Genomic DNA, 15,485 nt, shown 5'->3' on the forward strand with positions numbered 1-15,485 from the left:
AAGCTAAGACCATCCCCCATCCCAACTCTGTTTTCCTTCCTCTTCCTCTCTTTCATAAAGACAAGTTATGCAGAAAGGTTCTGGCAGAACCTGTGTGAGCTTTCAAGCTTCTTGACAATCTGCTTCAGGTTTCATCTATGTTGCAATCCCCCCAAACAACACCCTAACAAATAGATGATACACACTAAAAAATAGGTAAGAGAAGAAGTTGAAAAATGTTGGGTTTTGACCATATTTTACAGTTTGATATTTAGCTTTACTCCAGTCTGCCCATTCAATATTCTCTACCTGCTCATGCCAAATCGACTAAAAAATAATAACTCTTCTCTTGATCCTCTCCCTCTACCCATGACTTCTAACAGAAGAGGTTTGGCTAACTCCCATCCCAATGCTGTGCTTATGTGGCCCATGTACTCAATCCCTACGCACCCTTTGATATGCATCTTAAATTCAACCTCCTCCTTGAAGCCATTCCTAACTTTTCTGGCCCATGCTCATCACTTCTCTGAATGTCTGCAATGACTCTGCAGTGCATTCCCTAATTCTATATTTACCTTGTGTCCTCACCTCCTCCACCTCTTAGATGCCATTGTATCCTGAGGCCAGTCATTAGAAAATCTCTGAGCAATAGTCACTGGTTTAAAGGAACTTAGGGTAGATGCTCAGGACATGCATGGTTCAAATCCCAAGGCCATTCTTTTATATTTATTTATTTATTTTTGAGATGGAGTCTCGCTCTGTTGCTCAGGCTGGAATGCAGTGGCATGATCTCGGCTCACTGCAAGTTCCACCTCCTGGGTTCACGCCATTCTCCTGCCTCAGCCTCCTGAGTAGCTGGGACTAGAGGCGCCCACCACCACGCCCAGCTAATTTTTTTTTTTTATTTTTTTTAGTAGAGATGGGGGTTTCACCGTGTTAGCCAGGATGGTCTCGATCTCCTGACCTCGTGATCCGCCCACCTCGGCCTCCCAGAGTGCTGGGATTACAGGTGTGAGCCACCGCGCCTGGCTCCCCCATCAAGGCCGTTCTTACATGGAAACGTTTATAACAGGAACTACTGTTGTCCATATTACTATTGATACAAAAGCCTCCTAACTCACTCTCCCCTTGTCTCTAGCCAATCTACAACATGGATTATATCACCCATTAGTTGAATCCTTCCAAGGATTCACAGCTTAAAAGAATCAACCGCCTGCCCTGCACAGAGGCATTCAGCACTTATGAACATGGCCCAATTTCCCACTGTCTCCCTCAGTACTTCACTGCTCCGTAGCCTTTACTATAGTTCACAATGGCTGTGAGAGCTGCCTGCTCTCCTGTCACTGCTAACGATTTCACAGAAGCAATGCTTTCCTTATATTTATCCTGCTGCTTTAATCTTTGGCTATTAGTCTTTCATTTTGATGCAATGTTTAGGTCAAGAGTGTCTAGAAACCCTTGTAAACCCTGGCTTCCTTCTACAACTTCACCATCACCAGGATAATTTCATATTCCTTACAGTAAACTAGGTCTCTCAACCACTCTTCAAGTCTGGTTGAAGAATTTTCATTCCTCAAGTTCAGATGAGGAGACCCAGGTATAGGAAAGTTAATAGATTTTCCCGACAACACATGGTCAGTGAATTAAAGAGCTATCAAGCACTCTCAACCAGGGGTGATTTTGAACCCTTCCCCTGAGGGAAGACTTGGAAATGTTTGGAGATATTTTTGGTTGTCACAACTTGGTGGGAGAGGATATGTACTACTACTGGCATCTACTGGGTAGAGGCCGGGGATGCTGCTAAACATCCTACAATGCACAGGACAGCCCCATGACAAAGAATTCCTAGCTCCAAATATCAATTGTGCAGAGGCTGAGAAACCCTGACCTAGACCCCAGTACAGTTTTTTTTCTTATAATTCCTATTCTGTTAGACTGGCTCAGGTTCTATACACAGCTTGGACTTTGCTAGTAAGACTTTTTCTTTTCTCTTAGTTGTCTCAGGTTCTATACACAGCTTGGACTTTGCTAGTAAGGGGACCAACCAGACCCATTAACCAGTATAATGACATTGCCCTTCTTCAAGATCTTTTTCTATCATCCACTGGGATACGGTCCTAATAACTATGCAAATCTACAGTGACTATGGAGTCCATGGCACCTCCCCTAGAGTTGTGAAATGCACTAATATGCCACTTGTACAACCTTAAGTGGAAGCTCTCTGTGGGTTGCTACGTAAGTTACTTAGCCCCCCGGCCCTAAGTTTTCACTTCTGTAACATGGAGACAGTGATCTCTCTCTTGCCTGTTAAGAGGATTTGTATGTATGTGTGTGTGTGTGTGTGTGTGTGTGTGTGTGTGTGTGTGTGTATTCCCTAGCACAAAGCCAGCTCATGGAAGGAGAGACATAAATTGTAGCTAATATTCCAGCATACTGTTTCATTTACACCTATCCAAGAATATTTTCTTCTTTTTGGCATAGGCAAGGGAGATTTGTTCAGCATTTGAATGGAAAGAATGTCTGAAAATGATTCTAAAAGGGCAATAATGAGTTCAATTGGACATTTTGCTTTCTTCAATGCCTTCTTAATTACCTGAGACCCAATTTTCTCCTTCTCACATAGTACTTAAGAAATGTCAGAGAAGTGACTGAAGTACCTTTAAACACAGAGCTCTGCTTTCCCCAAGCAATTAGGCAGATAATGCTTACAGCTTCTGTTATAACTGTAGTTGATAAAGGCTGGCATCCAAATGAGTAATAAAACTACTTAACAATTATGAGAATTATAGTATGCCCATCAAAGAGCTGTGTATGCTGAAATAAGGTGTCAGTGCCATATTATGAAACCTGAAGCCATCTGGGGCTTCACTAATTATAACTTCTATAGAGATAAATGGCTAAGTCAGGAGAGTTCCATTCTCACACCCATAAGGAGGGGGACAAGAAGAAATGCAGAATTGCCTTTCTGGATTAGAGTGAAAAAATTATATATAACCACGTTATTTATTTATTTATTTAGTTATTTTTTATTATACTTTAAGTTCTAGGGTACATGTGCACAACGTGCAGGTTTGTTACATATGTATACATGTGCCATGTTGGTGTGCTGCACCCATTAACTCATCATTTACATTAGGTATATCTCCTAATGTTATCCCTCTCCCCTCCCCCCACCCCACGACAGGCCCCGGTGTGTGATGTTCCCCTTCCTGTGTCCAAGTGTTCTCGTTATAACCACGTTCTTTGGGAAAGAAATTTGACAAACACAGAATTGAAGCCACAGTGCAGCTGAGCTTTGTTTTACAAGGATTTACAAAAAAGTTCCTGTGGTTAAGTAAGTTTGGAATGCCTCTGGCCCCTTGTTAATTTACAGTGCATGTTAGCTTATTAAAGAGTCTAAAATCTCCTGAGGCATCCGAGGTCAGGGAGAGGTATAACTGCGTGGTATCAAAGAGGGAAGGGGGTGTCTCTTGTTAAGGTGAAGATTAAATAGGTTGGCTATTAGTAAGCAACTTAAAATTGAAGCCAGCATCTCATTTCTCCGAGGGTGAAACAACAAAAAAAAATCTTGAAATATGAGTGTAACCAAAGAGAACCAGAACCCAAGATCTTAGATTTGGTGGGGGGGCACACTGGGGCCTGACTGGGGATCAGATCCAACAAGAACATTTCTAAAGAGTCTGTGGGACTATGTACAACCTGCTTTGAGCAGTTGATACCATGTGACATCAAGACACAATGGCAATGGTCAGCAGATGAGACCTAGTTTCCTCCACACCTGGTTTGGAAGCAGAACTGACCGTCCCTTGCATTGAGCAAGTCCCTGTTTTTGGGGGAAGGTTTAAGAAAGGAAAGGATCCCTCAAAAGGGAGATACTAGACTTCTTGCTCTTAGTACAGATGGGAGCTCCCGGGACAAACTGGAAAAATAAAGAGGTGACATCATATTTGGGCTTCCAGTTATAGCAGCAGGTAAATCAATTACAAGGATAACAATCTCCTCCCACCCCCATCATTCTACTTTTACATGGTTGCAAGCACTTCTGTAGTGCATTGTTTTTCTTCTTTACTAATGGAAGTCCAGTCTTGAGTAAAGCCTCATCATGGAAAATGACAGCCTCATTTGGAAGTATACTCGAAACTTATAAGGAGACTCATGGCCCATGCACTCTTAGGAACTGTCCCTCCAGAGAAGGCCCTGCATTAGTCTCTTCCTACAGAGACAGCTAGGTTGGAGAAGGGGAGATGTCATTACCTCCAGGCAAAATGTTTGGCCATTTTGGTGGTATGCCCTTTTAAAATAGGGGAGAGGAAGAGTCACAGTGTCTATGGCAGCAAAGGCGTCTTACCTCTTGCCCGTCTTTGCTGATGTTGTCATCGGCATGCCTGGCAACGATGGAGAGGAACTGTAGGAGGCGGTGGAGGGTGTCACAATTGCAGGGAGGTAGAAGGTATATGAGGAGCTGCAAGGTGCCCAGCTGTTCCTCTGGCTCCAATACTAAGCAAGGCAAAAAGAGGTACTCAAATAAAAGGGGAGCCCATACCATTCAGGCACAGAGGAAAGGCCTCCTCTCAATTGTCTTAAGAAAGGGATTATCAAGGCAAGTCCCATTTCATGCCTTCACTCATTTGCCCATTGCTTTAGCAATTTACCAGCAAGATTCTATGAAATATATAAAGCCAAATTAGACCTGGAGAAGTGTAATATCTAGAAAAATAACTGTAATCCAGGTTAAAATAAAAGGTAACTCAATTTCCCTTACTTTCTTCTCCCCCCTTCCCTGGCATTACTCATCACCTAGTTTAAGGATTCCAGTCTTCCATTTTTGGTAAATATTTATTAACAATGGCTGAAAATTGGTGAACATTCTGAAATTTGTTTATAATGAATTTAAGGCTCTTTTCTGTTGAGCAATTCACAAGAGACAGATATTTTGTTGGCAATAACCATGATACAGCAAAGACAATGTATTCTCTCTCTGTTGTGATCCTATTGGAATTGTAGCATTGGAGGAAGAAACGTATGGAGGCTGACCCAGGTTTGGCCTATCTCTCCTCTACCTCCTCCTTTTTTTTCTTCTTCATAGGATCTGTAGCTACAGCCCAGAAGCAGCTATGTTGAAAACCCTGGCCCTGGGCTATGACATCTTGCTTCCCCTGGAATGTTGCTTTCCTCCTTTCTCACTCTGGGTTCCCATAGTTCCCTCCTTCTTCACACTAGAAACACAAGCTCATTTTTAGGCACAGACTCAATGTGAACTCTTGTTGGTACTCTAAGCACTAACTCATAGCACTTTCTACTTTTCTTGGGTCATTTGAAAGTATCTCAAATTCTTCTTGGTTATTTCCATTTGTTTTACTGCAACTTTCTTCTTGCTAATTATTCCCAGGGTAAATCTGAGAAATTCCCCCAAATAGCTCACTCTTTAGAGATTGATAAATAAGGACAAAAAATTATCAGGAAAGATATGCATAAAGTTATGATGAATGAGTTGGACATCTTAGTATTCCAGGGCCACTTTCCCACATATGACTGTATTACGCACAGAGAGTGTTGATGAAAGCTGTGTACAGCTCCCTGGTGAGAAGGGGGTCCGGCATGTCCCTCAGGAACTCTTTGAGCAAGGCTGCCACATCATGAACACTGTGCTCCTCCTCCAGAGAGACATCAATCCCACGGTCAAATTCCTCACGTAACTGGAAAAACAACGGTTCGAGTGGCAGTCACGTAACACCATATCTCAATGTGTAGTGCCCAGCAAAAGAAGTGCTGTGACATGTAGTATCTGGAGTTAAGTCTGCACAGACCCCAAGAAGGAGAAGCAAACAACATCCTCACCTTGATCTGCTGAGTTTACACAGTCCAGTTACGAATATATATATATGTGTATATGTGTGTATATGTGTATATATGTATATATATTTAAGCACTAAATAAAACTATCTGTGGATTTATTGTTAATGATGTATGCAGAATGGCTTAGTAATGACAACCAGGTTAGGAGGAACACCTAAGAGGTGGAAGACAATTTAGGTCAACTATAAATGTGGGAGGGAGGAATTAATCTATTACACAGCGTTTCTGTGTGTCACCAATTCTGCCATGTTTGAATGTTGATATTTTACTGAATCACTCAGCAAGAAAGCAAAGAGATTTTTTTTCCTGCACAAATGAAATTAAGAGCCCTGATAAGAGATTTATGACTAAGACTTAAAAGATGACAATAACTAAATAAAAGCTGTCTTAGATTTGTCAAAGTAGTCTTATTAACAATTACCAGAAGGATTTCCTGCCTTAATCATTATATTAGGTCTATTATCACTTACAGCAGCAAGAAAACACAGTGGCAAGAGAGTAATAACTCCACACCCTACTTTTATCTGTAGCATCTCAACTTTTCTTATGCATTGTTCTCTGCTGTAGAAATAATTATGTAAGTTCATAAACCTACACTATGCAACAAACTTCTCTAAGAGTTTATTTGTTTTTCAATCTTTCATCCATCCATTAATTCAACAAAGATTACTACACATTTCCTGTGTCAGACCCTGTTACAAGCCCACAAAATACACTAGTGAATAAAGAGGCAAAGTCCATCTAGAGAAACAAGGTGATAAGCAGGTAATCCCACAAATAATTCACTCTTAACATTGTGGTTAGTGATCTAAGGAAAAAGTGCAGGGTGCATAAGGGGTTATATAATAAAGTAAAATGATGAGTGAGTTAGGGCATATTTCATACTTGAAATCTACTTCTAAGTAAACACTGATTATATTTTTATTGGGTAATCCTTAAATACAACTCCATGCAAAGGTTTCCCCTTTAATGGATCCAGATATAACTGATGAGTAATTTCTGGCACTCGCTACCTGTCCACCTGATGAGAATGAATACCCATCACTGTCCTGAACTACTCATTGATTCCAGACAACACGCCATCAGCGTGTGTCAGGCAGCCAAAACAAAGAAGGCTTCCACTGGCACTCCTCCAACTTGTGATCATTCAAACACACCATGCTTCTTTTCCGACCATACATGCAGGCAGAAAGAATGGAACATGCAAAGAGCTTGGCCTATGAAGTTAATGGTGACTGGTTAAATTGTGTAATCTTGAATTATGTTTCTTAATCTCTCTAAGCCTTGACAGAAGTGGGTCAAAGAGGCTACTGTCACAGCGGTTGGCAGATTCAATGAGATAATATTTGTAAAAATATTCTGCAATCCTGCACAGGTGAGAGGCCTATGAAATATTACCATACTATCTTCCTGCAAGTTCTGTTATGAAACATTAAATGTTGATCCATTTAATGTTGTTTCTTGTGTGACTATTAAGAATAAAAACCAACCAACCAATCAGAAAACATATTTCCATTGAAAGCCTTTTTTGTCTTGACAAAAAAAGATAGATGAAGTATTTATTTCAATTACTTTCAATAATATGAACAAATATCATTTCTTCAGCTTCTTCCAACTAAAATTTGTTTTCATTTGAATTCATTTTTGAGTTGCTGAGTTCCTTATTTCCTTCCATTGAAAACAACAGGAAGAAAATAATGCTTTAATTTTCCTTCACCAACAAATGAACTCTTTTCCCAAAGGATGGTTTGCCTTTTATGAAGCCATCACGAACACAAATACCTGCCTCATCACAGGAACCTATTGTTGAAGGTCTAATATCAAACTTCAGTTGCAGGAATGTTGCACAGGGCTGAAGGAAACAAAGGAGCACAGTCCCTATGTGAAAAGCAAACTGGGGGTCAATGGTTCTATGGAAACTTCATAAGAATTATTTATTTTTGATAAAGTAAAGCTATAAAAATAGCATCTTATGTGAAGGGAATGTTAATGGCATTTTTCATATCACATTTTAGTAAAAATGGGTGCTACATGCAATTTTTTATCATTTATTGATTGGTCACTCTGAATTTCCTGCTTTTGCAATTTTCAATAAGATGTTTATAAATTAGTTTTGTTTGGCTGCACATGGCACAGATACATCCAGACGTTTTGCTTTCAAGTGTTTGATCCTAACTGTAACAACATTTCTGAGTTGTTGCCTTTTACCTCCTGGAATTCAATTATATTATAATAACTTGGAGGGTAAAAAAAAAAAAAAAAAGATCAAATGGAATTTGTATAAACTTGAACTTTGCAAAAGGTAATTCAACTGAAAGTCATGTGAAACAAAATATAATCTTTACTTTTCACTTACTTGTCTCACTCTCTTTTTTGAGCTTCCAACTCGGAATATCCCCACTGTCTGGAGGCCTGCAAATAAGCAAACAAAATCAACAGTCTTGTTTTATGACTTGAGACTCTGGAGGAAATCAAAATAGAGAGCAGAATGCCAGCACAGTGCCATAACATGCAGAGCAATAGTAACTTGACAGCATACAGTAACACTTCTTTCATCTCACACTATTTCTATTTTCCAGATACTTAAAGGTCAGCCCTTTACGCACCAGAATTTTACGTTAAATGTTTCTGATCAAATATTTTTCATGTGATATTTTATATTTCTAATCTTCTCCTTATCAGAGAAAATGAGCTTTTTTTTTCATTATTCAGAATTATTACCTAAACACACATTTTATAGGGATTCTAGCTCTTTACCAATTTCTAAAAGATATTTCTCGTTTGTCTGATCATAATTAAAGTGTGCTTCTTAAAGAAAATCTGGAAAATGCAGAAAAATGTAAAAATAATATACTTTTAGAAATACCTGATGTAGAAATAATCACTCTTACTTTTCTTTTTCTCCTCCCTCCCTCCCTCCCTCCCTCCCTCCCTTCCTTCCTTCCTTCCTTCCTTCCTTCTTTTTTTTTTGAGAGAGGGTCTCACTTTGTTGTCCAGGCTGGAATACAGTGGCGTGATTATGGCTCACTGCAGCCTTGACCTCCTGGGCTCCAGTGATTCTCCCACCTTGGTGTCCAGAGTAGCTGGTACTACCAGCACATGCCTCCATGCCTCCATGCCTGACTAATTTTTGTATTTTTTGGAGAGACAGGGTTTTGCCATGTTGCCCAGGCTCAAGCTCAACTCCTGGGCTGAAGTGATCCACCTGCCTCGACATCCCAAATTGCTGAGATTACAGGTGTGAGTCACCGTGCCTAGCTAATCTTTCATTTTTTAAAATCCAGCCTTTTCTACATGAATGTAGGTATTTTTACATAGTTGAGATAACGCTGCATATATATATATAATATCTATTGACAGAATGTTACTCCCTTCCCTCACTATCATGTCACATGAATTTTCACTCATGCTAGTAACAATTCCTTGGAAATGTCACTTAAAAGGGATAAAAGACTACCAGTTTGGTATAGTGTATATTGCTCAGGTGGTGGGTGCACCAAAATCTCACAAACCACCACTAAAGAACTTACTCGTGTAACCAAATACCACCTGTTCCCCCAAAATCTATGGAAATATAAAAAAGATGCAAAATATTCTATTGTATGAATGGGCCATAATTTACTCCATATTCCCCTCTGAATGGTGCACAGGTCCCCAAAATATACATGCTTATTTTGCTATTATAAATGACCCTATTGTGAACAACTCTGTGCACATGTTTTTGTTCACATTTCTGATTGCTTTTACTAGGATCATGTCCTAGATGTGAAAAATACAGTGTCAGTGCTGAGGTTGAGAAACTCAGTTCTAAAAAATTAGGTCTCTTAAAAACACAAGTAATTTCACTATAATATACTATAAATGTCAACAATAGTTCCTTAATGCATTACATTTCCAGTCAACATCCACATAAGGGTCACACACTGTGATACAGTCGATGTGCCTTTTAGTCTCTTAATCTGTGTTTCCTCCCTCTGTTTCCCTTTTCCTTATAATTGGTTTGGTGAAGAAATCTCAGCTATTTCCTACTGTAGATCTTCATATTGTTTGGATTTGGACACTCCATGGTGTCATTTGTATGTTCTTCTCTCCCCTTTATTTTCTGTAAAGAGATAGCTAGAGCCAGAGATTACTCTGATTGCGGTGTGATTTTATAGGGCAAGAATACTTCACAAAAAGTATTGTGTACTTCCTTTGGGAGCATGAAATATGTCTGAATGGTTCTCCTTTTTCTATGCCGGTCATTAATCATTGCCATTGATGAGCATCGTGTATATTCTTTCACTGGTGGCTCATTTTATCTTCATTTGGGACAATCAATTATGAGAGTGATGGGATATTGGAGCTGCTAACAGCCATTTGAAGCCACATGAAGAGAGCTGGTCTGAGAGTAAAGCCAGCAGAGGACACTCATGACATCATTTGAATCCTGGATCCAGCTGTGCCTAAATCTAGATCAGTCTCCCAGTATATAAAGATTGTTGTTGTTATTTGGGGGAGGTCACTTTGCTTAATCTAGTTTTATCTGGGTTCCTTTCTCTTGCCACTGAAAAATTTATGACTAGTACAATATATAATTAAATCAGAAAGAATTGTATTTTTTAGATACAGAATTGGGGTGTTGCTATATTACCCTGGCTGGTCTCAAATTCCCAGGCTCAAGTGATCTTCTTGCCTTGGCCTCCCAAAGTGTTGGGATTACAGGCTTGAGCCACAGTGCCCAGCCTTAAATCTTTGTAACATTATTTCTTTACATCCAGAAACAAAGTAAACATCTCAATTTCTTTTAGTTCTGTTTTCTATCTCTTGGTAGAAAGAGAATAGTCCCACCTGTGTAGAAAATGTCCTTATGTGATATCATGCTGCTGTAGAAATTTCAATTATTCAGAAACCATGTGAAAATAAAAAAATACATGCAGCCAAAATTAAAATTATTGCGACCTGCTATTAAAGTTTTCTATTTCATACATAGAAGATTCATTCGGTTCATTCAGAGTCTATTTCTCTCTCTATAATAATATATGCCAGGCACTATTCTAAGTACTGTATGCACATTAATTAATTGAATCATTGCACAACTTTTGAGGTGGGTACTTATGTTCATTTTGCAGATGAAGAAATATAATTCTGTATTTTATTTTAAATAGTGTGATTATCCTGTTTTCAAGCTCCCAAAGTGATAGAAGCAATAAATTAGGCAATTTCATTATTGTGCAAACATCATAGAGTGTACATACACAATCCTAGATGGTATAGCCTACTATACACCTAGGCTATATGGTAGAGCCTACTGCTCCTACACTACTAACCTGTATAGCATGTGACTGTGCTGAATACTATAGGCAACTGTAACAAAATCTTAGGTATTTGTGTATCTAAATATAGAAAAGGTACAGTAAAAATACAGTATTATAACCTTATGCAATCCCCATTGCCTATGCAGTCCATCACTGAGGGAAATGTCATTATGTGGTGCATGACGGTGTGTGTGTGTTTGTGTGTAGAGAAAGAGACGTACGTTCAAGGTACATAGGTAATACACAGGCATGTGAAAGATAAGGTAAAAAAACATAAAAGAACCTACACTTAAAATTTTGTATAAACAAATTTATTAGGTCATCCATATGTTATCCTGTGATTTCCTTTATAATGAATTAAGAAATTGAGATATATCCTTAACAAATTTTAAATCAAGTTCCATTTTTATTAGAAGGAAACAGATGAGAATGTTAATAGTAGTTATGTCTATATGGTAGCCTCAGAATTTTCTTTGCTTTCACCTTTACTTTATTACAATGAGCATATTATTTTTATAGTAAAAAAGTAATTAAACTTTTCCCACGTACATAACACACATGCTAACACTACAGCAAACAAATTTAGTTTATGAAAATGGCAGTTTAATAAGCCAGAAGTCTAAATTTCAGAAAAATTTTTAAAGAACTGTATATCATTCTTAAGTCAACTTAGTAACTGGAATTGAGTTGCAAAGGGTGACTTGGAGAAATTTTAAGTGGACAGCTTCCACAAAAACGCAAATGGCAATATATAAACCTGTTGTCAAAAATGATGTATTTTCTATTAAAAAAAACTGGGGAATCATCACTTAAGTTGAACTCTTACTTTTTAAAGGAACCCTTGTGAGTAACCTCCTAGGCTACTTTTATGTATAAACAATAAAAGTGGCTCTGGTCTGTTTGAAAGAGGTTCTAGTGACAAACCCAGCCCAACCAACCTGATCCTTCACTAAATTGCTTGGCCTCCAAAGTCACTTTTGAGGACTACTGGGAGCGAAGCAGTCTGAATATCATCAAGTTGATTCACCCCCTCCTCCAATCTTGTTTAGCCCCACAATCTCTTAAGCAAACACTCACATCTGTATACTTTCACACAGGAAATTTCAGTTCAGAGCTTGATCAGATGAACACATAATTGACATTGGGTACTTCAATGAATGATGCTTGAATAAATGAAAGTCCTTAGTACTTTAGACAGACAAGTCTACTTACCATGTTTTTCTAGATGCTGACAGCAGCTGTCCACCAGCCTAGGGACCTGTCTGTAAATAGGATTCAGACTGAGTTTCTTATCTCTGGCTTTTTCTTTTTTACTTTGAGCCTCAGCAGGCAAGGAAAGTTGTAAAGCTTCTAGTAGTCGAGACTGATTGTCATCAAGATCCGTGATAGAATCCACTGACATGGCACCCTGCAAGTGACACAGAGCTGTGAACATAAAGTACAGATAGCCAAAAAAACCAGCTGCCCCCAGATGCTAACCAATACATACTTTTGCTCATGACTCTTTATCACACTTGAAATAATATTGCTTGATTTCTTTAATTGTTCTGTTTGTATATTGAAAGAAAAAATATGCCTTTTGAAAAAGTTAGAAAACCTCTACAAGGTTTCCTCAAGCTAATAATGGCAGTTACAATTTCAACAATAGACAAAATTTTCCAAATGGAAGAACAAGTGATGGGAAACATATAATTAAAGTATTTTGGCCCAACCACTTCATTTCTTGAAACAAGAAAAAAATTACATACTCAATGAATGAGGTAGTCAGAGAAGTTTTGTAAATAAAAAACTCAACTATGGTTCTAGGAAGTAAATTTTTAAAATATAATGATTCCATAAAACAGCCTGAGCTTAGTTTTCCTGAGAAACAGCACAAAGTGCTTTAGTAGAGAGGTGGTCCTGGGAAACACCTATAGGGGAGGGGGGAAATGAGACAAGGAAGGAAAGGCAGCTGACGAAGGGAGCATTATCAAGTCTATTATCATTGTGGGCAACTGGAGTTCAATCTTTCTGGGGAGCTCTAGGAGACAGCTGTAGATCATGCACCTTAGAGCTATCCCTATCAAGTGAGAGAGCTGGGGTATTTATACACCAAGCCTCAGGAATCACTTCTTAAGGGCAGCCTCTGGTGGGGGCAGAGAGATAATATTATCTCCTAAGTACTTACAGCCTGCCATTTGGATGGGCTGGGTGCCTCTGGCATCAGAGAAAGCCCTCAGCAAAGAAATAAGGTGTTGACAGATGGAAGGTGAGCTGGCATGCTAGGAATGGTAAAGGGTCAGGGAAAGGGAGCAGGGAACCAATTGTATTTGCCACACCCATACTTGATGAAGCACTGAGAAAGCAGTTGGCTAGCCAGGCCTGGACAGAGGAGAGGGCATTTGGGAGAACAATTGCCTGAGCCCTACATTCCCAGAAAGCTAAAATTTAGAGTTTTAGTGTTATTGTTGTATGACAATACACAGTCTGAGACACAATGACAGAATTAGAAGAATAATTCCATCATGCAAATTCAGGCATTCCATAATTTTGTAATTTCTTCATTTTTAAACATAGTCAATACTGCAAAAACAGCAATGGATCAGGTCTCTCTCTACCTCGGACAAGCCCTGAATGTTAGGGGCTGATTGAAAAATGTGGGTTTTAAGTGGGAAGTGTCTGGAGTTTTAACTAGGGCAGTCTTCAACAGCTGGAGGTGGCAAAAATTTTGGGTCTCCACGTGACAGTGAAAAAAGGGAGAGAAGGTCAGGTGTGGTGGCTCATGCCTGTAAACCCAGCACTTTGGATCACTTGAGTTCGAAAGTTCAAGACCAGTCTGGGCAACACAGTGAGACTACATCTCTACTAAATAATAATAATAGCTAGGCGTGGTGGTGTGCATCTGTAGTCCCAGCTACTGGGGAGGCTGAGGCAGAAGGATCGCTTGAGCCCAGGAGATTGAAGCTGCAGTGAGCAGTGATCATGCCACTGCACTCCAGTCTGGGCAACAGAGCAAGACCCTGAGTCAAAAAATAAAAGATAAAAATAAAATGCAGATTTGTTTTTAAAAAGGGAGAGAAGATCTTCCAGTGACCTGGAAGCTTTAGAGATGCTTATGAACTGACTCAGCCAATCACCAACCAGTTTGCCTGAACAATTCAAATAATAGCACAGTACCTAGAACATAGTACTTAACAACTGGTACCATATTGTTAGAGTATTTGAAAGAGGATATATAGAGGATTCTATGGTTCTGTTTGAGAAAAAGAAATGCTCCATTGATAAGGAAAAAGCTCATTGTTTAGGAAGACCCACCACCAATTCATTTGGCCAGACATGTTCTCAGACTGGTGATGAAGAAAGTATTAATAGCTAAAACACCGGGCCTTGCCCTCAAGCCTCACAGTCTAGTGGGCAAGTATGGCAAGACTGACAGATTACAAGAGACCAGAATCAATGGTGATATTGTTGAATGTTTAAGAGAGCATGCAGCACAGATGTGACAAAGGAGGGACACCAACAGCTTCAAGAGGAGTCAGGACAAGGTCTGAGGCTATGCAAGGTGCCACATGCCCAGTGCACATTCTTCATTAATGGAGTTTGTTGACAGACACCTGAACACCAACTACATATCCAGTTTTCACATGAACAAAAAGTCAAAGAATAACTGTACATCTTCAGTTTTCCTAGCACTGGTGTCAGAGCAAATACTGGCCACCTTACCCTCCTCCTAGCCCGAGGAGCTGGTTCCGGGGTGTTTGGGGACGTTGACTCATTTGGTGTTTCTGAGGTTGAGCTGAGAGATGAGTTACTGCTTGAGAGTTCTTTGTTTTGTCTTTTATTTCCAAATGGGAGGAGGGAAGCCACAAAGTCAGATGCATCTTTCTGCTCATCCCTCTGCAAGTCCTGCTTGAGTTTATAGGCCCTGTCATTCGCAATGACTTGGGATAAGGGCATTCCAAATGCCTGCGGGATGAATTCTGGAATAAAAAAACAGACATTCACTTTCAGAGACTGACTGGACCAGTGAACACTCTCATTTATGTTTCAGACCTAAGTAAGAACAGACATGTTCAAAGGAATGTTTTCTGAAGAATTGACTTATCGATCAAAATAAAAAGGTGACATTCGTGTTAATCAGAATGGCCCAAGTTTCCATTTCAATAAAGAAAACTAGTATTTATAAACACACATCTTAGACATCTAGGTCTCTAGTTTTTCTCCATGTCTCTAGTCTATACATTCATTCAACAGGCATTTATTGATTGCGCGCTACGTGCCACAACAAGCTAGGCAATGGGAAGCACAAAGCTTATAAAAGATACAATCCTTTCTCCTGAGGTGTTCAGAGTATGGGTTGGGGTGAAGAAGTGA

General features: G+C 39.4%; 1 protein-coding gene across 4 annotated transcripts in view; it reads right to left on the minus strand.

Annotated features, from left to right (window-relative positions):
- ARHGAP6 (Rho GTPase activating protein 6) overlaps positions 1–15,485 on the minus strand; it is a 546,930-nt gene that overhangs the window by 38,860 nt on the left and 492,585 nt on the right. For all 4 annotated transcript variants that reach the window (XM_001094565.4, XM_015126934.3, XM_077989702.1 and 1 more), the window contains exons 4-8: positions 14,835–15,091; positions 12,345–12,540; positions 8,192–8,247; positions 5,525–5,675; positions 4,328–4,476 (exon numbers count right to left, since the gene is read on the minus strand). In XM_001094565.4, the coding sequence (XP_001094565.3) occupies positions 4,328–4,476; positions 5,525–5,675; positions 8,192–8,247; positions 12,345–12,540; positions 14,835–15,091 (809 nt within the window). The remainder of the gene's footprint in view (positions 1–4,327; positions 4,477–5,524; positions 5,676–8,191; positions 8,248–12,344; positions 12,541–14,834; positions 15,092–15,485) is intronic.

Source organism: Macaca mulatta, chromosome X (genome assembly GCF_049350105.2).
Source record: "Macaca mulatta isolate MMU2019108-1 chromosome X, T2T-MMU8v2.0, whole genome shotgun sequence".
In the NCBI taxonomy this organism is placed as follows: domain Eukaryota; kingdom Metazoa; phylum Chordata; class Mammalia; order Primates; family Cercopithecidae; genus Macaca; species Macaca mulatta.